This window comes from Salvelinus namaycush, chromosome 13, assembly GCF_016432855.1.
Source record: "Salvelinus namaycush isolate Seneca chromosome 13, SaNama_1.0, whole genome shotgun sequence".
Lineage (NCBI taxonomy): Eukaryota > Metazoa > Chordata > Actinopteri > Salmoniformes > Salmonidae > Salvelinus > Salvelinus namaycush.
The window spans coordinates 2,167,285-2,194,515 of NC_052319.1; the positions used below are offsets into that span (position 1 = coordinate 2,167,285).

General features: G+C 40.6%; 1 protein-coding gene across 1 annotated transcript in view; it reads right to left on the bottom strand.

Annotated features, from left to right (window-relative positions):
- LOC120058172 (E3 ubiquitin-protein ligase MYCBP2) overlaps window positions 1–27,231 on the bottom strand; it is a 286,250-nt gene that overhangs the window by 178,304 nt on the left and 80,715 nt on the right. The window contains exons 12-16 of the mRNA XM_039006646.1: window positions 8,177–8,381; window positions 7,815–7,979; window positions 7,308–7,466; window positions 6,929–7,133; window positions 4,754–4,899 (exon numbers count right to left, since the gene is read on the bottom strand). Coding sequence (XP_038862574.1) covers window positions 4,754–4,899; window positions 6,929–7,133; window positions 7,308–7,466; window positions 7,815–7,979; window positions 8,177–8,381 — 880 coding nt within the window. The remainder of the gene's footprint in view (window positions 1–4,753; window positions 4,900–6,928; window positions 7,134–7,307; window positions 7,467–7,814; window positions 7,980–8,176; window positions 8,382–27,231) is intronic.

A 27,231-nucleotide genomic window follows, 5' to 3' on the forward strand; every position in this document is an offset into this window, starting at 1 on the left:
TCATCTATGAACATTAACATCTTAGCCATGTTCTGTTATAATCTCCACCCGGCACAGCCATAAGCCTGGTTCCTCTCTAGGTTTCTTCCTAGGTTTTGGCCTCTCTAGGGAGTTGTTCCTAGCCACCGTGCTTCTACACCTGCATTGCTTGCTGTTTGGGTTTTAGGCTGGGTTTCTGTACAGCACTTCGAGATATTAGCTGATGTACGAAGGGCTATATAAAATAAACTTGATTTGATTTGATTTGAGAGTATTTGTCTCCTAAGCAGACTCTTCAGTATCATTTTCACTTCAGAGCTGTGTGCGTGTGTGTGTATTTATGTATTATATTAAGTTAAAATAAAAGTGTTCATTGTTCATTCAGTATTGTTGCAATTGTCATTATTACAAAAATGTGTGTGTGTGTGTGTGTGTGTGTGTGTGTGTGTGTGTGTGTGTGTGTGTGTATGATATATATATATATTTTAAAAAACCTCTTTTTTTTTTTAAATAAATCGGCCGATTAATCGGTATCGGCTTTTTTTGTCCTCCAATAATCGGTATCGGCATTGAAAAATCATAATCGGTCGACCTCTAATATATATATATATAGAGTCACGGGTATGTTATGTATAATTCTACAAATTCCTAGAAAAAACATAGGCCTACAGCCTATTTTAGCTTCCCTTACAATAAAAACATTACAGTGTAATCCATTTGAACAAACTTATTTGTAGATTCAATTAGTAATATATGTATAGTAATTAATAAAGTCCAGTTACAGCCTCTTTTGACAAAGTAGATTAAAAAGATATGTGAAATGATTTGCTGTATTCCTAAACAAAAGCACCAGTACAATGACAATTGTAAAGGATGAATATCATAAATAAATAGCATATTTAATTTTACATTCATCATGTTACTATTACTAATTGCTTAGTAGCCATAACAATGCTGCTGTGCGAGTGGTCATGTACTGAATGCATGGACAACACGGATATCTAGGAAAAAGTAGACATTTGGAAATAGAGCTGCGCCTCTTGAATTATGAGAGTTATTTGTCAAAGGTAAGTGCAACAGAAACCGCCGAACATGCTCTTTCTGATACTATATAGTAATCAAAATGTTTTACCTGCATGTGACTCTGAAGGAGGATTTGATTAAGTGATGCTCCTCTCCATGTAAATTACAAGATGTGCCCATTTCTTCACGTACAATTTGACAACTGATAGGTCTAATATTGTCACTGATCAGATTGTCAATTTAAATTTAGTCTATAGGCTAACTCTTACTATGTGTGAAATTAGTTTTGGTATAGTTGATGGACCGGCTGTGAAGGCTGACTGGCATCGTTTCTTTCCCGCTCATCAACTTGGATAGAGTTGGATATGTTTTGCATTAACCTAAAGGCCTACTACAAGACAGGATGTTTTAATTTCCCTTACAATACATTGGATTAGTGATGGAGCTACAGTAAATAAAACAGTCAAGAACAATATCAACCCGCAAGGTGCTCGGTCAAAATATTAACATGATAAATAGGCATAACAAACTCATCATTACACTATTACTGTTCGAAATGAAATCCACCTCTTCACCCTCATCATTCAGTTAAAAATCATTTAAATTCAATTGTGAAGGAACTTGGACAATTATCGCCCATTCGGTCTATTTCTCATTCATTCAGTGGGCTGGCATCGTTTGCTTTGCTGGATAGAGTCAAGGATATATGTTTTACATTATTCTAAAGGCCTACTGCAACAAGTAGCATGTTCTTGTTGCCCTTACAATAAATTAGCTTATTAAGAGTTAGAGTAAATAAAACAGTTCCATAACGGTTTCTTTTTACAAAGTAAAACTTAAGAGAATGGAAATCAACCCCCAAGGAGCACTGTCAAATTGTTTGCTGCTGATAAATAGACATAACAAACTCATCATGACACTATAGTATTATCTAAATTAAATCAACCTCTTTACCCTCCTTATCATTCAGTTAGGCTTCATTTAAATTCGATTTTAAAGGTGCAAAATTACAGCCCATTCAACAATTTGTCATTCATTCAGTGAGAAGAGAAGAGAAAGACGCATTAGCGCCTGGCTGGGTACCAATGTCCTACAGCACATTGTCTTGGTGGGTTAAGTTAGGAATAGGTGTGAAAAAAGGTTCTAAACAATTTTCTGTTTGTGATTTCTGACAAATGAGAAGTGTAAAATACAAACATTTAGGAAGTCAGGGAAGGTGCTGGACGTAGCATTTTTTGGGGGCTGATATTTTTTTAGGCCATTGGCCTGCGGCGGATTTAGTGTTAAATTCAGATCGGGGAATACATATTTTTTACACAGACACCGGTGACCCATTCAAAACTTCCTGCGACCCAAATCACCAGCTAAAAATCGCTGGTCTAAGGCAGGGCAGTAATTGCGGCTCAAGGGCCACATCGGGAATTAAAAATTCAACGGAGGGCCTCATTTTTTCCCCGTTATCGTTGGAAAGAAAACTGAAATTTCTCTGTTTGTCCTAACCGCAAATAGCAGACAGAACCGTGGTTACATGAGTTACCTCTATGCTGTTATTTGGCTGGCGCCTGGTTTCGGGAAAACATTGGCTGAGACATGTAGCTATGGTAAAGCAGTATGCTGACATGGAATGACAGACAAAATAGAAATAAAAGAAGCAGACAACAGTAATGGCTTGTAACCTGTGACAGAGTGCCTTCAGTAAGTATTCACACACCCCTTGACATTTTACATATTTTGTTGTGTTACAGCCTGAATTTAAACTGGATTCAATTTTGATTTGTTGTCACTGGCCTATACACAGTACCCTATAATGTCAAAGTGGAATGATGTTTTTCAAAATATTTACAAATTATACTCAACAAAAATATAAAAACGCAACATTTTCAAAGACTTTACTGAGTTACAGTTCATATAAGGCACTCAGTCAATTTAAATAAATGCATTAGGCCCTAATCTACGGATTTCACATGACTGGGAATAAAGATACGCATCTGTTGGTCACAGATACCTTAAAAGAAAAAGGTTGGGGCATGGATCAGAAAACCAGTCAGTATCTGGTGTGACCACCATTTGCCACATCTCCTTTGCAAAGTTGATCAGGCTGTTGACTGCGGCCAATGGAATGTTGTGCCACTCCTCTTCAATGGCTGTGCGAAGTGGCTGGATATATGCAGGAACTGGAAAACGCTGTCGTACACGATCCAGAACATTCCAAACATGCATCTGAGCTTTGTGTTGTGACAAAACTGCACATTTTAGAGTGGCCTTTTATTATCCACAGCACAAGATGCACCTGTGTAATGATCATGCTGTTTAATCTGCTTCTTGATATGCCAAACCTGTCATTTGGATGGATTATCTTGGCAAAGAAGAAATGCAAAGAGATTTTTGAGAGAAATCAGCTTTTTGTGCGTATGGATAATTTCTGTTGCGTTTATATTTTTGTTCAGCGTAATTAAAAAAATTAATCTGAAATATCTTGAGTTAATAAGTATTCAACCCCTTTGTTATGGAAAGACTAAATGTTCAGGAGTAAAAATGTCCTTAAGTCACATAAATTGCACTGTGTGCAATAATACTTTCTAAAGTGATTTTTGAATGACCACCTCATTTCTGTACCCAACACATACAAAAACAGAATCAACCACAAAGACCAGAGAGATTATCCAATGCCCCATAAAGGGCACCTATCGGTAGATGGGAAAAAAGAAAAAAAATGTGACTCTGAATATCCCTTTGAGCATGGTGAAGTTATTAATTACACTTTGTATGATGTATCAATACACCCAGTCACTACAAAGATACAGGATCAACAACATGTTTGTTACTCCACAATACTAACCTAATTGACAGAGTGAAAAGGATGCCTGTACAGATTAAAAATATTCCAAAACATGCATCTTGTTTTCGACAAGGCACTAAAGTAACACTGCAAAAAATGTCCTGAATAAAAAGTGGCATGTTTGGGGCAAATCCAATACAACACATTACTGAGTACCACTCTCCACATTTCAATTATAGTGGTGGCTGCATCATGTTATGGGTATGCATGTAATCATTAAGGACTGTGGAGTTTTTCAGGATAAAAAGTAAACGGAATGGAACTAAGCACAAGCAAAATCATAGAGGAAAACCTGGTTCAGTCTGCTTTACACCAGACACTGGGAGAGGAATTGACCTTTCACCAGGTCAATAACCTAAAAAACATAGCTAAATCTACACTGGAGTTGCTATCCAAGAAAGTGAATGTTCCTGAGTGGCCGAGATAGTTTTTACTTAAATCTGCTTGAAAATATATGGCAAGACTTGAAAATGGTTGGCTAGCTATGATCAACAACTAATTTCACAGAGATTGAAGTATTTTGAAAAGAATTACGGGCAAATATTGTACAATCCAGAAGTGCAAAGCTCTTATAGACTTACACAGAAAGACTCACAGCTGTAATCTCTGCCAAAGTTGATTCTAACATGTATTGACATAGGGGTGTGAATACTTATGTAAATGAGATGTTCAATACATTTGCAAAAATGTCTTCTTTTTTTTTTTAATTAACTTTGTCATTATGGGGTATTGTGTGTAGACGGGTGAGAGAGAAAAAATTTAATCAATTTTGAATTCAGGGAGTAAGTCCAGGGGTGTGAATACTTTCTGAAGAAACTACATACAGTGTGAAAAAGGTTGTGACTGATTGAGAATGAGTACAACAAACATGAACACGCAGATATATTGAACAACTGTTATTGTGTGGTGTACCTAGTAGTAGATCTAGTGGTATCATCTCCTTGACAGCGTCGAAGATGCCCCTCTGTCTGACCTCCTGTCCATCAAGCTCCCTGGCGCAGGCTTTGCAGCAGCCACACGCTGAGCAGCCAGACTCCCCAGAACCACAGCCACAGATACTGAGTGGGAGAGAGGGAGAGAGAAACACAGACAAAACATCAATACAAACATACAAAGACAGACAGACATCCACCAGACAAGACAAAGCATACAAACACACAGAGACAAATATCAGTGAATCTGATCAGCATTCAAATCACGTTTGGGATGGTGTTCCTCGGCTTGCAAGCCTCCCCCTTTTCCCTCCAAACATAATTTGTCATTACTGCCAAACAGTTCTATTTTGTTTCATCAGACCAGAGGACATTTTTCCAAAAAGTACAATCTTTGTCCCCATGAACAGTTACAAACCGCAGTCTGGCTTTTTTATGGCAGTTCTGGAGCAGTGGCTTCTTCCTTGCTGAGTGGCATTTCAGGTTATGTTGATATAGCACTTGTTTTATTGTGGTATTTAGATACTTTTGTACCTGTTTCGTCCAGCATCTTCTGGGATCGATTTGCACTTTTCGCACCAAAGTATGCTCATCTCTAGGAGACAAAATGCGTCTCCTTCCTGAGCGGTATGACGGCTGCGTGGTCCCATGGTGTTTATACTTGCGTACTATCGTTTGTACAGATGAACGCAGTACATTCAGGCATTTGGAAATTGCTTCCAAGGATTAACCTGACTTGTGGAGGACTACACTTTTTTTCTGAGGTCTTGGCTGATTTCTTTTGATTTTCCCATGTCAATAAAAGAGGCACTGAGTTTGAAGGTAGGCCTTGAAATACATCCACAGGTACACCTCCAATTGACTCAAATTATGTCAATCAGCCTATCAGAAGCTTCTAAAGCCATGACAATATCTGGCATTTTCCAAGCTGTTTAAAGGCACAGTCAGCTTAGTGTATGTAAACTTCTGACCCACTGGAATTGTGATACAGTTAATTATAAGTGAAATAATCTGTCTTTAAACAATTGTTGGAAAAGTTACTTGTGACATGCAAAGTAGATGTCCTAACCGACTTGCCAAAACTATAGTTTGTCTACAAGAAATTTGTGGAGTGGTTGAAAAACGAGTTAATGACTCCAACCTAAGTGTATGTAAACTTCCGACTTTAGGTACTCATTTAGGTAGGTTACCGTGGTGTTCTTGGGCACAGGAACTATGGTGGTCTGCTTGAAACATGCTGGTATTACATAATCGGTCACGGACAGCTTGAAAATGTCAGTGAAGACACTTGCCAGTTGGTCAGCGCATGCTCAGAGTACACATCCTGGTAATCCTTTTGGCCCTGCAGCCTTGTGAATGTTGACCTGTGCTAGCAAAACAGTCCTGTAGCTTAGCATCTGTGTCATCTGACCACTTCCGTATTGACCGAGTCACTGGTACTTCCTGCTTTAGTTTTTGCTTGCAAGCAGGAATCAGGTGGATAGAGTTATGGTCAGATTTGCCAAAAGGAGGGCGAGGGAGAGCTATGTACACGTCTCTGTGTGTGGAGAAAGGTGGTCTCGAGTTTTTTATCCTCCGGTTGCACATTTAACATGCTGGTAGAAATGAGGTCAAACGGATTTAAGTTCCCCTGCATTCAAGTTCCCGGCCACTAGGAGCGCCGCCTCAATGAGCATTTTCTTGTTTGCTTATGGCCTTATACCGCTCGTTGAGTGCCGTCTTAGTGCCAGCATCGGTTTGTGGTAGTAAATAGACAGCTACGAAAAATATAAAAACTCTTGGTAAATAGTGTGGTCTACAGCTTACTGATTTGTAAAGACAGAGCACAAGGTACTAACAAATAGACGTGCCAAAAAACCCTAATCATGAAAACATACATTTTACATTTTAGTCATTTAGCAGACGGTCTTATCCAGAGCGACTTACAGGAACAATTAGGGTTAAGTGACTTGCTCAAGGGCACATGGACAGAATATTTTACCGATTCTGCTCGGGGATTCCAACCAGCAACCTTTCAGTTACTGGCCCAACGCTCTTAACTGCTAGGCTACCTACCGCCCGTAGACCCAAACATAAATGTACTTTCTCTTAACAAAGATAGACCAACTAGTGAATGGTGGGTGTGTGTGTCTGCCTCTTCGTCAAGTTTCCTTACCCTCCGGGTACTCTGTCGGGCCGTCCGCTGCTGACACAGCTGGCTCCGTAGCCGGTGCAGTCTCCACACACGGTGCACACCATGCACTGATCCAGCTTCCACTTGTGCATGCCCGGCTGGCACATCATGCTCTTCTCCTCCTTCTCCTCCAGCTCATCCTCCAGGTCCTCATCCATGGCCGTTGCCATGCTTTCCACGCCAAATGCTACAGGGGTTAGAGAAGATGTTCACATGAATGGGTGATGAACGCAAAATACACAATATATACATGCAAAGAAAGAGGTGTTTGGTGTGCATACGGTATATTGAAGTTTGTTTGTGTTGTGTGGTAATTTCTGTGCTCGTGCATGCTCATGTGTGTGTCCGTCATGCATGTTACCTTTCCCCGCCTGGTTCATGGCCCCTGTTTCTCGGCCACACTGGCCCTTGTTGTTGACCCCAAACGTCCAGACCTCTCCACTCTTAGTCAAGACACAGGTGTGGGCCTTCCCCATGGCTACCTGGGTTACAATGTGACCCTTCAGGTCTGACACCTGGCCTGAAGGGGGCACAAAAGAAAGGAGAAAACATTGATAATGTATAGTGACTGTTAAAGACCTAGCTTTATCCTGACTTGAATCATGGTACATTTCACTAAACTGAGCTGAAATCTATCAACATTTCCAGGCTATAAAAGACCCTTATCAAACCAACATGGCTTTTCAAAAGCTTACTTTGACAGCTTTATGTTGTAATATTTCAGACGTGAACATTTGCACGAATGATCACTACCCAGATTAACCCTCTCTGTCCCACTCAAGTTCATCAGCATCACTAACACAAATTAACATTTGCACTAGCCAACACAACCCAAATGTACCCTTTCCCTAGTCTCTATCCCACTCACAGGTGCTGTCGCTGTAGATAGCGTCCTTGCCGAACATGTATAGCTCTCCATCCTTGGTGACGATGCTGCTGCTGCCGTTGTTGCAGGCCGTGTTCACCGCCGTCTTGGTCTCCATCTTCATCATCTTCTTGGGCTTGTAGGGCTTCGGCTGGCGCCGGCTCTTGGCTGAAGAGTAGAAACAAAACGTTAGAGAATCATCTCTATGCAAGAGGCGCACAAAGTTGGTTGGAGATTATTCTGAATACAGTGCCTTTTCCCTTCCCTCTCCCGTTGAATAATCTTATATCATGACTTATTGGTGTGTGTGCTGTAATGTACGCGTGTTCTTGTCTGAGTAGGTGTGTGTTCACATCCATACTTACTGGACTCTCCATCTTCTCCCTTGCTCGCGGAGCCAGTGAAGAACACGCTGCCATCCTCTGCCACCAGCAGGGCGTGCGAGCCGTCGTGGCCCACCGAGAACTGGACGATCTTAGGTGACTTGGTGATGGGCAGTTCCACCCATTTACCTGCCGACGGACCACCCTGCTTGATGCCCAGGCTCTGGTACTTCCCTGTGTAGTAGATCTGAGGAGGGAGAGGAGGGGTGAGAGGGAGAGGAAAGGGAGAGAAAATATTTGAATAGGAACTGCCGCATAAAAAAAAACTTTTTCTCATGACATATCAGTTATTAGCCCAAAATGTACTAGCTAGTGTAAAACCTACAATTCTGGACATAGTCATAGCCACTTCTGACTGAAAAGTACTGTTACCGAAATCCCTCATTTGTTTAAGAAAAACATTCCCTATTCCGTCAACCCTTGCTCTCTTTACGTGACACATGTATGCATGTCACCAAAGACCTATACGCACAGGACTAGTATTACTAGAGAACATTGGTTATGTAATTTTACTCCAGAATGCCCGTTATTCCAGAGGACGATTCGGAAGGGATCCCCCCCCCCCGCCAATGAATTTACAGTTATGACGGAAGCCTGGATGTTTTTATTCTAGGCGTGAAGATACAGTATTTCAACATGTCCAGGTGATAGGGACACACGGATAACTCCAGCTTGGTTCCCAAGTTTCTAAACCATACCAAACCATCTTTCTATAGTGTCGCAATATTATTAGAATTGAGGAAGTGTGATCATAATCATTAGGATATTAGGACCCCAGCCTTCAGTTGTGAGCTGAACAGTGCAATTGCACTTGAGATGCATTTTAAGGCTATGGATGACAAAGTTAAATTGTCATTTCCAAACGTTTAGGTCAGTTGCATGCTGCTTTGCGATCAATTAACAGTAAGGGTTGCATTAAATAGGCTCAATATTTTTGACTCATACATTTGGCAATACACAATTCATACGCACAAAACACATAAACAAAAGCATTCACTATGAAATTGGTAGTCCAATCACATATAGCTTATGCGCAGCACTTAGTTCAATTTATCAAATCAGTTATTGTTTTCTTGTGCAAACCTCGAGCAACACCTGTCAAACTCAGACGTTTATCCCAAAATACAGGGATGTTGATTCACACCGGACTAATATTATCAGAGGACCATGGAGTTCGACAAAAAACAGTACATTATTCTGGCTGGAATTGTTACTCTCCTGCCATATACAAATGACAGATGTGGTGTTTTATGCTCGTGCAAATAATTGCATTACCCGACCTTCACCAGCCAAACTAATCCCTTTGAAATAGGGCACGAGCTACAGCATATCATAAACACATCAATAAATTGGTTATAACAAACTCTAAACACTAACACATGACAGCAAATTGGATGCAGAGGACGTGATTGTAGATAATCCTGAATGAATCGTGAACAACGCTGAGTGAGAAAGTTACAGAGGGTCAAAAATCCTACCCCCAAGACATGCTTACCTCTCACCATTATCAATAACAGGAGCGGTTAGCATGTTTGGGGGTACGATCTTTGACCCTCTGTAACGTGTGTGTGTGTGTGTGTGTGTGTGTGTGTGTGTGTGTGTGTTGAGTCACAGGTCAACTGCTCCTATTTTTACATTGGCTGGCTGGAACAAAGGGGGGGTAACCTGCAGATAAAGCCAGCAGTGGCGATTACGGCCTTCTCAGTGATACAGCAGGCTAGACTAGGGCCTGGCTAGCTAGCACTGCTACACTATCTCACAGGGCCTACACTACGACACCCATACACAGACACAGAGGCAAAGACACGCACTTAGTCAAAACGAACTTGATCCCTGGCATTTAGAGAAGGTAAACACACAAGCAGTTATAATTACAAACAAGCTCACAAACATACACCTTTCCTATAAGTATTACTATCTAGGCCTAATGTTTGTTTTTTGCGGACTCCCGGAAGAGCAGCTTCCAGCTAAATGGGGATTGGGGATCCAAATAAACTATCCCACAAACATGGTTGTATTTCCATCTGTCACTTAGGCATCCAGATAGGTCCAAACTACAGTATATTTCGTTGTTTGGGAATTAGAGGATTTCCCAGTGCTGGTGGTTGGTCAGTGGTTTCCCTCCTGTAGGCCCTGCTTTGTTTAACTGGGAGGAATGGGTGGCTCAGACAGCAGTAGGGCAATGCAGCATTGGACAGATTGCTCTGCTAGATGGATGGAATAACCAATGACTTCCAGTTATTTAAGCATAGAAGTGGCACAATCTTGTCTCGAAGCTCTACGGACAATTCCTTCGACCTCATGGCTTGGTTTTTGCACTGACATGCATTGTCAACTGTAGGGCCTTATATAGACAGGTGTGTGCCTTTCCAAATCATGTCCAATAAATCCAATTTACCACAGGTGGACTCCAATCAAGTCGTAGAAACATTTCAAGGATGATCAATGGAAACAAGATGCACCTGAGCTCAATTTCGAGTCTCATAGCAAAGGGTCTAAATACATATGCAAAAAAGGATCTGTTTTTTTATTTTTAATACATTTGCAAAAATGTTTAAAAACCTGTTTTCGCTTTGTCATTATGGGGTATTGTATGTAGAATGATGAGGAAAATAGTTTATTTAATCCATTTTAGAGTAAGGCTGTAACGTAACAAAATGTGGGAAAAGTCAAGGGGTCAGAAAACTTTGAAGGCACTGTAGGTCTGGAAAAATACATCAGTTATTGTCTCTTATTTTTCTACTCTGCCTATAAATCATTATCTCTGCGACACGGATTAAGTTGCTGTGTCTCTTCTCAAGGAGGCTTCGCCGTAAAGAGGAAAAATTGGGCATTTTGTGCGTTGCAGGAGCTGTATATACTAAGCTCTCTTCCGGGACAATGTAGACACATCAGAGTTCCAATGCAACAACTGTTCACTCGCTGAGGGCTATAGAGAAGTGGCTACTCTGAGCAAACAGATTAAGAACTTGCACAATCTACTGGGGAAAGCCACCACAGGCTGGACGCCTGCTGAGAGTATCAACACCAACGCCTTCCAGAGACCCCTTCCCGAAGAAGTCTCCCACTCCCCTGATACTGTCACAATTCCAGCTGCCCAACCATGGAAGCACGTCACCTGCCATTGGCCAAATGGAGGGAAGCAACCTATGGCGAGTAAGCCCGACTCACATCCAGTTGCCGAAAATATTAGCTCTCCTGGCTTTGAAAGATCCAGCGCTATCGTCCCCTATTCTGCCTCGGATCACCGGACCTTGAGGGTGTCTGACGCACCGGCCCCTCCGTAAACCACAATGGGTTTTGTGTTAGGTTCAAGGCGCAAAAACTGCCAGACCTCCTGCAATCTCACCAGCCGTTATAAAATCGGCAGCTCTATGCTGAGAAACCACTCGGTTCCCAGGGCAAATACATTGTGCTATCCTGGGGCTCGGGTACAGGACATTACAAGGCTGCTTCCTACCGTTTTTACGCCAGAACACGGGAGCTGTCGCAGTCATAGTACATGCCATGTAATGCATGTAATCATGCTGCAGGCCATGCTGCAGGCCCGCAACAGGTAACTCTGTTTTAACCCACGTCCTTGCTTGAGGCATAGGCCCTATGGTTCAGTTCTTGACAATATTGTACCTATATCAATTCAAATCAATCCCAAGGTATTTTCAAATAAGGGGTTAAGTATTGATCATAGTAATGCTGTATTAGAGACTCCATCTGACCTAAAATCCCGCAGATATGGTCTTCGATTTGTTCATGGAAATTCTGGCTTCTCAATCCAAAGTGGACATTCTGGTAATTTCTAAGACTTGGTTGAATAATCCTGTAATGGACTCTGATGTGTCTGTCTGGTTATAATGTTTACAGATCGGACAGAATAGGCAGAGGTGGGGGTGTTGTGATATTTACCTAGGGAAATGTAAGTGGTTCTGTATCTCTTGCTGCCTCTGTCCCTAAGCAAGTCGTTCTTAAATGTGGGCCTTGGTCATAATAAACAGCTGACACTAGTAGGAGTGTTTCACCCTCATGTTCTCGTAACAATTTATCTTAATTGCTATCTATCATGCTGACTAGTCCAGGCACACACGTGCGTCCGCATGTTGATTTTGTCCATCCACAACAGACGTGATCAGGACATCCAGGTCAAAACACATGAAACATTCATGGACATTTAGCTAGCTAGATTGCTGTCAGCCACATGGGTATATGCTTCTAAAATCGAATGAGGATATGGGAGAGGCAGGACAATGCAGCAGTGCCTGACAATGCAGCAGTTCATTGATGCGCGCAAGCAGCTTGGATGAAAGCAGTGTGTTAAGTACGGCAAATATGAACTATTCATTTTGGTTGATTTTAATATTGATTGGAGGACACCAGTGCCAGATACGTTGAAAGGTATTTGCTCGGAGCTAAACCTGTATCAACTAAGCCTACACGGCAGAATCATAACGATCCAACTAAATCAATCTGGATTCATCTTATTTTGATGAATACTCCAAATACAGTACCAGTAAAAAGTTTGGACACACCTACTCATTCAAGGGCTGTTCTTATTGACTATTTTCTACATTCTATAATAATAGTGAAAAAATCTAAACTATGAAATAACACATACGGAATCAGGATGTAAGCAAAAATGTGTTAAGCAAATCAAAATATATTTTATAATCCTCAAAGTAGCCACCCTTTGCCATGACGGCTTTGCACACTCTCGGCATTCTCTCAACCAGTCTCCCCTGGAATGCTTTTCCAACAGTCGAAGGAGTTCCCACATATGCTGAGCACTTTTTGGCTGCTTGTCCTTCACTCTGCGGTCCGACAAATCCCAAACCATCTCAATTTGGTTGAGAACGGGTGATTGTGGAGGCCAGGTCATCTGATGCAGCACTCCATCACTGTCATTCTTGGTAAAATAGCCCTTACACAGCCTGGAGGTGTGTTGGGTCATTGTCCTGTTGAAAAACAAATGATAGTCCCACTAAGCCCAAACCAGATGCGATGGCGTAACGCTGCAGAATTCTGTGGTAGCCATGCTGTTTAAGTGTGCCTTGAATTATAAATACATCAGACAGTGTCACCAGCAAAGCACCCCCACACCATAACACCACCTCCTCCATGCTTTACGGTGGGAAATACACATGCGGAGATCATCTGTTCACCCACACCGCGTCTCACAAAGACATGGCGGTTTGAACCAAAAATCTCCAATTTAGACTCCAGACCAAAGGACACTGGTCTAATGTCAATTGCTCGAGTTTCTTGGCCCAAGCAAGTCTTCTTCTTATTGGTGTCCTTTAGTAGTGGTTTCTTTGCAGCAATTCAACCATGAAGGCCTGATTCACAGTCCCCTCTGAACAGTTGATGTTGAGATGTGTCTGTTACTTGAACTCTGAAGCATTTATTTGGGCTGCCATTTCTGAGGCTGTAAAAGTAATAATGGACTGTAGTTTCTCTTTGCTTATTTGAGCTGTTCTTGCCATAATATGGACTTGGTCTTTTAGCAAATAGGGCTATCTTCTATATACCACCCCTTCCTTGTCACAACACAACTGATTGGCTCAAAAGCATTAAGGAAAGAAATTCCACAAATTAACAAGGCATACCTGTTAATTGAAATGCATTCCAGTTGACTACCTCATGAAGCTGGTTGCGAGTAAGCCAAGAGTGTGCAAAGCTGGCTTCAAGGCAAAGGGTGGCTTCTTTGAAGAATCTCAAATATAAAATATATTTTGATTTGTTTAACACTTTTTGCTTACTACATGATTCCATATGTGTTATTCATAGTTTTGGTGTCTTCATTATTATTCTACAATGTAGAAATTGTATAAATAAAGAAAAACCCTTGAATGAGTAGGTGTTCAAAAATATTTGACCGGTAGTGAATTTCTAATAGAAATAAAAAATGTATGGTGTTGGAGGGGTTGAGTGGAGCTGAAGGGTGGGACTAAAAACAACAAATCAAATTGTATTTGTCACATGCACCGAATAGGTGTAGACCTTACAGTGACATACTTAACTGCATTGTTGGTTAAGGGCTTGTAAGAAAAAATAAGTGTTAATAAAGTATTTACTAAATAAACTGAAGTAAACGATAAATAAATAAAAAGAAACAAAAGAAAATCGAAAAACAAAAAATTTAAGAGAAACAAAATAACTAACGAGGCTATATACAGGGGCTACCGGTACAGAGTCAATGTGCGGGGGCACAGGTTAGTCAAGCCCTTCAGCTAGAATATGTCCGTCTAAGTCCCCTGAATGCTTCTGTCGATCATATAGCTATTGTACACAGTAATCGTCTGTCTATTAACCAGAGTTATACTGTTAGCACTGAGGCGGTGTGCCCAAGTAGGAAGTTTGCTGTATGCAGCTCACCCTGCACCATCAGCTCAAACATATATATCTCTGTCTTGTCTACTTCTGATAAGCCGCTCAGTAAAGAAATCAAAACAATCAGGCATCACAGAAAAGTGCTACAAATCACCCACCTTAATAACATATGTAGCCTAAGAAACAAGGCATGTGAAATCAATAACTTGCTAGTAACAGATGACATTCATATACTGACTATCTCTGAAACGCACTTAGATAGCAAAACATGGTTTTAACATCTACAGAAATGCCAATGGGGTTGGTGTTGCGGTCTATATTCAGAGCCACATTCCAGTAAAGCTAAGGGAGGATCTCATATCAAGTACTGTTGAAGAAAACTGGATACAGGTTCATCTACCTCACCTAAAGGCCATTCTGGTGAAAAGCTGCTATAGACCACCAAGTGCTAATAATCAGTATATGGATAATATGTGTGAAATGCTTGATAATGTATGTGATATCCACAGTGAAGTATATATTTCTGGGTGACCTACAGTTGAAGTTGTCGGAAGTTTACATACATTTAGGTTGGAGTCATTAAAACTAATTTCAACCACTCCACAAATTTCTTGTTAACAAACTATAGTTTTGGCAAGTCGGTTAGGACATCTACTTTGTGCATGACACAAGTCATTTTTCCAACAATTGTTTACAGACAGATTATTACACATATATACACATGTGTATATATGTATACATACGTGTGTACATATATATACACGTATATTTATACATATATATACATACACGTATATACATGTGTATACGTATATTTATACACATATATACACACGTATATATACATACACATATATACACACGTATATATACATACACATATATACACACGTATATATACACGTATACATACACATATATACACGTATACATACACATATATACACGTATACATACACGTATACATACACGTATACATACACGTATACATACACGTATACATACACATACATACATACATACACATATATACATACATACACATATATACATACATACACATATATACATACATACACATATATACATACATACACATATATACATACATACACATATATACATACATACACATATATACATACATACACATATATACATACATACACATATATACATACATACACATACACATATATACATACATACACATACACACATACATATACATACACACATACACACATACATATACATACACACATACACACACACACACACATACATACACATATATACATACACATATACACATACACACATACACATATATACATACACACATACACACACACACATATACACACACACATATACACACAAAAAAAAATGTATTTTTACATGGCAAAAAGATGAACGCTTAACTCAAAGAAGAACCCAGGAATATCTGTATTACATCTATACTTGGCTGAGAATATTTCAAACAGGAACATTGGGCTGGCTTGCTAGCATGGCTAGCTACGCACAACAAAAACCGGAGTGCTCAAGCACTGACTGGGCTATTTGAATATGGCGGTGGATTTTACTAGGCACTTCTCCACCATTTCTAGTGGCTAGCTAGCGGAGATATAGCTTGACATATGGACAACTACCTAGTTAACTACATCTAAAAATCAACCGAACGAAGTCCTGTATCCATGTAAGTAACATTGGCTGAAAGACTAGCTTAGCTGGTACTAGTAAACAACGTGAGTTTATGTTCTTGTTTTAACTAAATTGGCATTAGCTAGTCATTTAACATGACCTTTCTAAAAACGAACATTATTTGCTAATGCTACAATCTCAGGGTTAAACTCGGGTTACTTTCTTGTTTGTATTTGCTTTCATGTGACTAATGCCTTTATTTGTTTGAGTGGGTGTTTGGATATATTTAGCTTTCACCTCTACGGAGATTCATTAACTTTGGAATATTTTGGCATTCGTGTTTGTGGAGTGCTTTCCCTGCTGTAGTCGTTGTGGTCGCGCTGCGCCTGAGTATCATATTTTACTACCCGTGGATGCAGTTGCACGGTGCGGCCGCGTGAGCGTGGCGTGGACAATTTAGGGGCTAACACAATTTAGGGGCTTTAGTCTTGACCAACAGAAGCATTTTATGTGGCTATTTGTGTTTGTTAAAGCCAATGGAGGATGGACCTGAACGACACTGTCAACATCTGAGTTTAAACCATTTAAAACTGCCGTTGTATAGAACTCTTTTAATAATTGTGAGCCCTCTCGTGTAGGGTACGTTAAGTGGAGTTTGACCCTATTTGGGGAAGCTTGGGTCCAACTTAGAGGTGAGCATAGGACAGTTATCTTGTACTGTGTTTATTTTGTTGTGCTATTTTAAGGGTTTTATGTCAGGGGGGAGGGAGTTGTTTGCCTTCATTAACCATTTGATGGTTACATATTCTACTTCAACAGTTTTCTGCCAAACTTTTCGCTACATGCTTTTCCTTTTGTCACAAGCTATGATCGGTGGTCTTATACAGGGTGTTCATGTCTATTCCAGTTTTAATTTAGTCATCTCAACTTTTAATGACTGACAATTCATATTCCTTTCTTCTCAATAAACAGAAAATTAAACAGCTGATCGACCCAATTCTGGAGTGAGACCAAAAATACTCCCTCTCCATCACCAGAACTTTACAAAGAAAGGCTGAGTCTTCAAACTCAGTACAATTTACTATCCACAGATAAGGCTGAGCAGCAGCTACTCTGCGCATGCGGTTTTATTTACGGACATGGAGAAAAGGCTAGTCGACTTCTAGCTCATCAACTCAAGTGCAAATCTGCCTCACAGATGATCCCTCAAATTCACAACACCTCGGGTGTCTTAACAGTTAGTCGTACTGAAATCAATAATAGCTTCTTTTTTTCTTTTTTTATGGATTCAGATCTTTACACGTCAAAATCACCTGAAGACAATTCGATTATGGTGACAATTTGGAAACTCCTACCATTAAAACAGAGAAGAGGAAACTGATCAACCTTTGCAGTTAGAGATTATTAATTCAATTACAGCAATGCAAAGTGGGAAATCCCCTGGCCCAGATGGCTACCCAATTGAATTCTACAAGAAGTTCTGCGCCAAATGGCCCCCCTCCTGCTTGAAATGTTTGAAAATGCCCTGGACCAGAGTGTTTTTACCGTAAACCCCGACACAGGCGTCGATCACACTTTTCACCCGGCAAAGATGGATCTGAGTGTGACTCATACAGACCGATCTCACTTTTAGATGCAGATGTAAAAATTTTAGCGAAATTGCTTGCCTCTCGAATACTATAACACACATGTCGACGGATCAGACAGGGTTCATTAAGGGTCGAAACTCCTTTTCTAACATTTTACGTCTACTTAAATGTTTAATACGTCTGCTTAAGTGCTTAATACACTCTCCTGCACCTTCGGACGTTCCTGAAGTGGTTCTCTCTTTAGATGCGGAGAAGGCATTTGACAGGGTAGAATGGGAATATTTATTCTCTGTAATGGGAAAATTTGGCTTTGGTGCAAACTTAATTTCCTGGGTCCGACTGTTGTACTCATCACCCAAGGCATCAGTACTTAAAAACTTTGTTCACAGTATTTCCCATTATCAAGGGCCATATGCCAGGGATGTCCAATGTCACCTCTTATTTGCCCTGGCGATAGTACCCCTTTCTATTAAGCTAAAGGCCACACCCTCAATACATGGTATCTACAGATGGGGACTGGAACACAAAGTTACCTTGTATGCAGATGACTTTCTTTTATATATCTCAGACCTGCATAGGTTTGGTGTGTTTTCGGGCTATAAATGGAATTTCTCAAAAAGTGAATGCTTTCCTATTAATGAATTAGCACTACAAATTCCAAGGCATACTATTCCATTTCGTATGTCCAATTCTGGCTTTAAATATCTACGGATCAATGTCACCCGTACCTTGTCCTCCCTCCATGATGAGAACTTTACTTCCCTGATTAACAAACTTAAACTGGACTTTCAGAGATGGAGTATTCTCCATTTTAATTTAGCTGGTAAAGTGGATTGTATCAAGATTAATATATTGCCCAGATTTCTGTACTTTTTCCAATGTCTCCCTCTTTTTTTTTTACCAAAGTCGTTTCACTTCAGTGGATAACCTTAAATATTTTTTTCTATGTGGAGGTGGGAATCCAAGAATACATAAAGCATTCCTCCAGGGAGATGTATTATTACTTTATGTATTATTACTGGGCAGCGAATATACAAAATATGATTTACTGGCTTCACACCCCAGAAACTGACTGATGTCAAACAGAGGCCAATTCCTGTTTCTCCTCCTCTTTGTCAGCCTTAGTCACCTTCAATCTCCCTTTTTCTGCTTCGCGCTACACATCCAATCCAATTGTTATCAATACTTACATTTGGACTCAATTAATTCAACATTTTAAATTCTGTGATTTCTCTATTCAAGGTACTGCATGTAATAATCACCTCTTCCTTCCAGGAAAACTGGATTCAGCTTTCAGGTTGTGGCAGAGGAATAGCCTTACCAAGTTTAATGACCTTTATATAGATGGCACCTTCGCCAATTTCGAAGAGCAAAAAATCTAATTTAATCTACACCATTCAAGATCATTTAGGCATTTCCAAATACGCCAGTTTATTTGCACTCAAAGCCCAACCTTTCCAATTCTATCACCAGGATCGGGTCTGGATGCCCTTTTGAAAACACCTTTTCAACTAAAGGGACATATATCCTGTATTTTTTAGATAATCAAGTCCCTTGATAACCCGTCACTCAATAAAATCTGATCTGAGTGGGAAAAGGAACGTGGTGGAGAGATCACTGATGAAGTCTGGAATGGTGCCTGTAAATGGAAGCTCCTCCTGTGCCCGGCTCAGCCTTATACAGTTTAAGGTACTTCACCGTGTCCATTTCAGCAAGGCCAGATAATCCAAATTCTACCCAAATAATGATGGTACATGTGACAGGTGTAAAGGCCCCTTGGCAGACCTGACCCACATGTTCTGGTCCTGTCCCTATCTGGCAGATTATTGGTCCATTATATTTAAAACCCTTTCTGAAGCATTTGTTATAAATTTACAGCCTAGTACAGAAATTGCTATTTTTGGGGTACCAAACAACAATCGTTCTTTGACCAATAGACAGCTGGATGCCATTGCTTTTGCCTCCGTTGGCCCGCAGAATGATTTTATTGGATTGGAAAATTATCAATCCTCCCTTAGCCTCTCTTTGGCTCAAAGATCTGATGCTGTTCCTAAAATAAGAGAACATTAAGTATACCATTTGAGGGTCAACCAACTCACTTTATTCCAACTGGGACCGATGATATTCTATTTTGAACAGCTCCAAACACTTCTTCCAGATTAGTACTCTTGGCCCCACCCCTTGAGATTACTGCTATAGGCCTATAATAGGATCACCTAATCACCAGAAATTGTTAGGCTACTACATTTTTGCTTGTATTGAAGTAACATTGTTGTATACTTTTGTTTTCTGATATGTAACTCAATGACTGCCTTTCTTTGTAAATGGGTTTGGAGGAATTCTGGGGGGGGGACAAAAAGGGGGAAAATGTACAGCGGCTTTACATGTAATCTATCATTCATTGTGAATAAAAACAAAAAAAGCCCAACCTACACATCCAAGTATAACTGACCAAATTATGGAAGACAATCATTGTAATTTAGAATTCCGTTAAAGTGAGTGTGGAAGAGATTTTTAAAAATCTATCAACCATGACAACCCGCCTGGGTCAAACAACTTGGCTGGAAAATTACTGAGGATGATCGCGGACGATATTGCCACTCCTATTTGCCATCTCTTCAATTTAAGCTTGTGGGAGCTGTTTTGTTAGACTTCAGTGCGGCTTTCGACATTATCAACCATAGTATGCTAATGGAAAAATTTATGTTATGGCTTTACACCCCCTACTATATTGGGGAATGAGCGCTACCTTTCTAACAGACCACAGAGGATGTTCTTTAAAAATAGTAGCCCCTCCAACATAATCCAGGTAGAATCAGGAATTCCCTAGGGCAGCTGTTTTGGCCCCTTACTTTATTTAATCTTTACTCATGACCTGCCACTGGCTGAGTAAAGCCGGTGTGTCTATGTATGCAGATGACTCAACACTATACACGTCACCTACTACAGCGAATGAAATCACTGCAACGCTTGACAAAGAGCTGCAGTAAGTTTCAGAACGCGTAGCAAGAAATAAGGTAGTCCTAAAAACTAAAAGCATTGTATTTGGGACAAATCATTCACTAAACCCTAAACATTGTAATGAATAATGTGGAAATTAAGCAAGTTCAGGAGACTAAACTGCTTAGAGTAACCCTGGATTGTAAACTTATGGTCAAAACATATTGATGCAACAATAGTTAAGATGGGGAGAGGATTGTATCCAGTCACAAAAATCCATGAGCCAGCGTCCCGTGGTTTAATCAGAAACATCTGTTCTCTGCCGTCCAATAAAAAATGTTAAAGGGCACAGAGAAACACAGACAATTCAATAACCACTATGCAGCTGGGGTCCTCTGAGAACTTGCAAAACTGAATGCATTAGACTCTAGGGTGCCATTACTAGCGAAAACAAGTGAGGACCCACTTTTTGGACCTCACATGCCAAAAAGTCCTTACTTGAAAGGTAATTTATCTATGTTCGGTCCTCACAAGTATAGCACGACACACACACCTCTCATCTGTTAACTTCTTATGGCTTGGATGAATAAGGTGCCCAGAGTAAACTGCCTGCTACTCAGGGCCAGAAGCTAAGATATGCATATTATTAGTAGATTTGAATAGAAAACACTCTGACGTTTCTAAAACAGTTTGAATGATGTCTGTGAGTATAACAGAACTCATATGGCAGGCAAAAACCTGAGAAAAAATCCAACCAGGAAGTGGGACATCTGAGGTTTGTAGGTTTTCAAGTCTTTGCCTATCCAAAATACAGTGTAAAATTTGGTCCGATTGTACTTCCTAAGGCTTCCACTAGATGTCAACAGTCTTTAGAACCTTGTTTCAGGCTTCTACTGTGAAGGGGGAGAGAATAAGAGCTGATTGAGTCAGGTGTCTGGCAGAATGCCATGAGCTCAGTCTCACGAGCACCCGTGAGAGTTAGCTGCGTTCCTTTTCCTTTCTAAAGACAAAGGAATTGTCCGGTTGAAACATTATTGAAGATTTATGATAAAAACATCCTAAAGATTGATTCTATACATCGTTTGACATGTTTCCACGAACTGTAATGGAACTGTCGTCAGAACTAAGTGCCTGCGCCGTGTGAATTTGGATAAGGTGAACTAACAAAAAGGAGGTATTTGGATATATGGACTTTATATATGGACTTTATCAAATAAACCAAACATTTATTGTGGAACTGGGATTCCTGGAAGTGCATTCTGATGAAGATCATCAAAGGTAAGTGAATATTTATAATGCTATTTCTGACTTCTGTTGACTCCACAACATGGCGGGTATCTGTATGGCTTGTTTTGGTCTCTGAGCACTGTACTCAGATTATTGCATGGTTTGCTTTTTCCGTAAAGCTTTTTTGAAATCTGACACAGCGGTTGCATTAAGGAGAAGTTTATCTATAATTCCATGCATAAAACTTGTATCCTTTATCAATGTTTATTTTGAGTATTTCTGTAAATTGATGTGGCTCTCTGCAAAATCACCGTATGTTTTGGAAGCAAAACATTACTGAATATAACGCGCCAATGTAAACTGAGATTTTTGGATATGAATTTGAACTTTATCGAACAAAACATACATGTATTGTGTAACATGAAGTCCTATGAGTGTCATCTGATGATCATCAAAGGTTAGTGATTAATTTTACCTTTATTTCTGCTTTTTGTCTGGAAAAATGTCTGTGTTTTTCTGTGACTTTGCGCTGACCTAACATAATTGCATGGTATGCTTTCGTCGTAAAGCCTTTTTGAAAATCGGACACTGTGGTGGGATTAACAAGTTTAACTTTAAAATGGTGTATAATACTTGTATGTTTGAGGAATTTTTATTATGAGATCTCTGTTTGAATTTGGCGCCCTGCACTTTCACTGGCTGTTGTCATATCGATCCCGTTAACGGGATTTCAGTCGTAAGAAGTTAATTGAATGCTCCCTAACACAACTGCTTTGAGTTAACAAATTCAAAGAAAGGGGATACCTAGTCAGTTGCACTTCGGAACACATTCAACTAGGGATGTGCGATATATCGGTGAACACATCGGAATCGGACGATATTAGCTAAAAAGGCCAACATCGGTATTGGCCGATGTGTAGTTTAACACCGATGTGCAAAACCGATGTCAAAGCTGATGTGCATACATATATAACGTAGGTACATAACGTTATGACCCCAAGTAACATTTTGCGCTACACATGTTACACATGATTCTTAACCTAGCCCACAATGTCTGCTGTGTGGATCGAACAGTCAACAAGTTGAGCAGTCATTTGAAAGAGTAAGAACATTTCAGCAAGACAACTTAAAAGGTGAAATCCATTAAAGCCAAGATAATGGAATTCATTGCCCTTGACAATCAACCGTTCTCTGTTGTGGGTGATGTTGGCTTTTGCCGACAGGTTGAGCACCGGTACACACTACCAAGTGCAATATTTTCAGATGTTGCCCTACCGGAGTTACACAGTAATAGTGTCACTGCTATAAGCTTCACAACATGCATACATACTGTGGAACGCTGTTTGGGTCTTTGCGTGTCAAAAAAGATACAGTAGCACTGTCAAAGCTGTACAAAAAAGTCTGCAAACAAGAAAACACAGGCCACGAACGATGTGTTTACAATACCGCGTTGGTAATAAAGCATAATATGTTTGACCGCAACTTCTGGGGTAGCTAGCTTTAGCTTGGTACCTAGCTAGCCCCAACACAACCAGCCTGAAAACAATGACTAGTAGAAAATGCAGTCATTTTCATTATTCTTAGAAATGATTTAGGAATCCTTGTGAGTAAGTATTAGCTAGGTTGCCACTTGTTCGCCTATTGAAATTGAACTTCAGTTAATGAAAATAAATACCTTGCCAGCTACTTAACCCCGTTTCAAAAAGATAACGTTATAAGCAGCCAGCTAGCTTCATCTGGCTACTGAGGCTCGACCGGACCGGGTTGTGTGTTGTGAAGCTAGCCACAATAAGGATTAGGCACAATAGTGGAATTGGCGGGTTGCCTTCAAAATAAAAGACTGTCATTGACTGATGCAAATTAATACAAATAGTAGAATTATGTCATACTTTTATTTTGAAGGCTAAACGCAAAGTCCACTATTGTGGCTAATCCTTATTGTGGCTAGCTTCACATAGATGGGTCTGACCACCATTAATCAACATTTTACATTTAAGTCATTTAGCAGACGCTCTTATCCAGAGCGACTTACAAAAATTGGAAACTTCATACATATTCATCCTGGTCCCCCCGTGGGAATTGAACCCACAACCCTGGCGTTGCAAGCGCCATGCTCTACCAACTGAGCCACACGGGACCTGTGTGGCTCAGTCAACTAAGAACTGTCTTATAAATTAGGGTTATTTTAGATAGACTGCTAGCTAATTATAGCTACTGAAACAGATGTCGTTTTGCTATGTTTTTGGGGAAGAACATTGTTTGCATTCATGAGCTAGCTAGCTAGCTTTTTTTTAATGACCAGCACTGTCGGTGCGCGAGACAACTTTACCAGCATCATAGCATACATATCGATGAATCGTTGTGACATATGAAATACGAGTGATTCTGTAATAACTACGTAAAAACATTATGAACGAGTTAAATTATTATGCGACAGTCATATTCAGGTCCTGTTTAGTCAAATAGTGTTATTTGACACGTCAAATAGTGTTATTGACGTGTATCTTTGTTGACATGCAAAGACCCAACGGCGTTCCATAGAAATCGTGGTTGAGAATGAAACGACTGAACAAATGAACAACGAAAAAGCACAGCAAGTGAAAGAACTAGGTTTTTATGATGTTTTACTGGTAATGGGGACATACGTAAATGCCAACAAAATAACTATTTGGTCAGTGTGGTGTGGATTCGAACCAGAGCCTGTAGTGACACCTCTTGCACTGAGATGCAGTGCCATAGACCACCGCGCCCCTCGGGAACTACAACTAAGAACACCTTCAAAATGTACCTACTACCATACCCCGTTCAAAAGGTACTTCATCTGTTGTCTTGCCCATTCACCCTCTGAATGGCACACATACACAATCCATGTATCAATTTTCTCAAGGCTTAAAAATGATTAAAAATGATTCTTTAACCTGTCTCCTCCCCTTCATCTACACTGAATGAAGTGGATTTAACAAGTGACATCAATAAGGGATCATAGGTTTCACCTGGTCAGTCTATGTCATGGAAAGAGCAGGTGTTTTTAATGTTTTCTACACTCACTGTAGATTCCTGTCCAGGGCACAATAGAAGTGTTATTTTCCATCAGTGCAGTTAATCATCAATACATGCCTGATGTAATGATTGGTTTGGTCCTGGGGTGTTTGTTTGACTGTAATTAACCCAGTATTGACCCTATCCATTCCTCTCCCCAGGGCGGCTGCTTCAACTCCATCCCTCAATGGTTCCCCTCCCAGCCCCCCGCTGCCACCCCCATCTAAAATTAACCCCAAGCTGCCCGGCTACACCTCTCCGTTCAACCCTGGAACCCCAGCCCAGTTCCACTAAGCGATGGCAGGGGCAGATGGCATGGAAGGCTTTGTGACGCCCAGGAGGGCTTTCCTTGGGGGTGTGGGCATGACGCAGAGGCCTGACATGGCAAGAGCGCCTGGTATGGCCAACCAGCTCCGGCTGCCACCCAACCAGCTCAGGCTACAGCTGCAACAGAGGCTGCATGGCCCACAGCAGGTAAGAGATGGGCTAGGCAGAGTGGGAACATCAGTCATGGGAAATCTTGGTTGTGGATGATCAGAGTTTTTTTTTTTTTTACCCTGCCCCAACACACCAGATTAAACCAGTTTAAACGAGGTATGTGCACTCTGACCAATCAGTCATAGTGAATGAATCAGTTAAGTGCCAGGGGAAAATTAAGGAAACCAGCAGACATTGTGTCTCTCGAGCACCAGTTACCTACCACTTCCCTGTTCCCCACCTTTCTAATGTGGGCGTAGTTCATTCCCTCTCTCCTCTCCTAACCACCAGTCTTAACCATTATAGCTAGTTAAACTGAATAATTAAAATTCAGTCCCCTAATCTCTTCTCCATCCATCCCTCTACCTCTGAATTTAGTGCCATCCAGTCTATTTCAAATGTAACTGTTATTTTGGGACACTGCAATTTGCACGTTGCGAAGGCTGTTTTCACAGATAAAAAGTATAAATGTTTCCCATCCTCTCTGTCTCTGCAGCCTCCTCTAAACTCCCAGGTGAAAGACAGTCATAATGCATACAATGTATACAGGAGGATACATTAATCCACTGTACGGACAGACAAGTATGGGGCTAAACTGTTTTCAGCAGCAGCGGGAGCTCTACAGCTTCTAGCATCGCGAGAGGAGACTCCTGCAGCAGAACGGCATGTTGATGAGGCAAGGCACGGGGGCCACTATGCCCTGCCTCATAGGGATCACTAGAGGACAAAAAGGACCCCAGCCGCAACAGCAACAACATAGATTTGGCTACCTGCCAAGCTACAGTCCCATGCCAGGGAACCCACCCAGCTCCCCAGCCACTTCAACCCCATGGGAGGACCATTGGACCTCAACCTGTCGGGCCGGGGACCCATGGGAAGCCATAATGTCGGGTGAACTCGACGGTCACTCCAGGTGAGTGACCAGGCTATATCCACCATCATCTCAATGCTAGGTCATTCTGTATTTATTAAAATCGCACAATGTGCTGTTAATATCAATATCTAAATAGCATATCATGTGCTGGTTTTGTCAACAAAATGTGATACACCGCAGTGTGCTGACAGGATCAATAGAAGATAGAATACAGGTCTAGACTAGGGTTGCAAAATAACTTCCTCAAAATTCCCTTATTTTCCCCAAATCCTGGTTGTAAGATTCCTGGAATTACAACAGAATAAATAGAAGAGAATGAAGAGAATGACTCCTCAACCCAAGAGGCCCTGGAGCAGCTGTGAGAAATGTGATAAGTGTGGCATAATTTTGGAAAACTTAAGGCGCTAAAGGTTCCCGGCAAAACAGATGGTCTGTTATCCTTTCAGCTGCTGCTCAGTGCTCAATATTTTCGAACCATCTTAGTTCTTTGTCTGTGTTGTGACAGTAGGCTATTGCAAACGACACAAAAAGGCAGTAATGATGTTATTTTTTCATGATGGAAGTGATGCAGCTATTCTTGTTGTGGTAGTTTGTAGGGGTGGCTGATCTCATCATACTCGTAGTCATAAATGTATCCGTTTTATCACACTTGATATTCAATTCATGGCATGGCACTGAGTGTACAAAACATTAAGAATACCTGCTCTTTCCATGACATTGACTGGCCAGGTGAATGCTATGATCCCTTAATATCACTTCTTAAATCCACTTCAAATCAGTCTAGATGAAGGAGAGGAGACAGGTTAAAGGAGTATTTTCAAGTCTTTGTGTATGTGAGTTTACTTTGGCGCGTTACATTCACTAGTTCCAAAAACAGAGGGATTTTGCATAGCCACATCATTTCAACAGAAATACTCATCATAAAT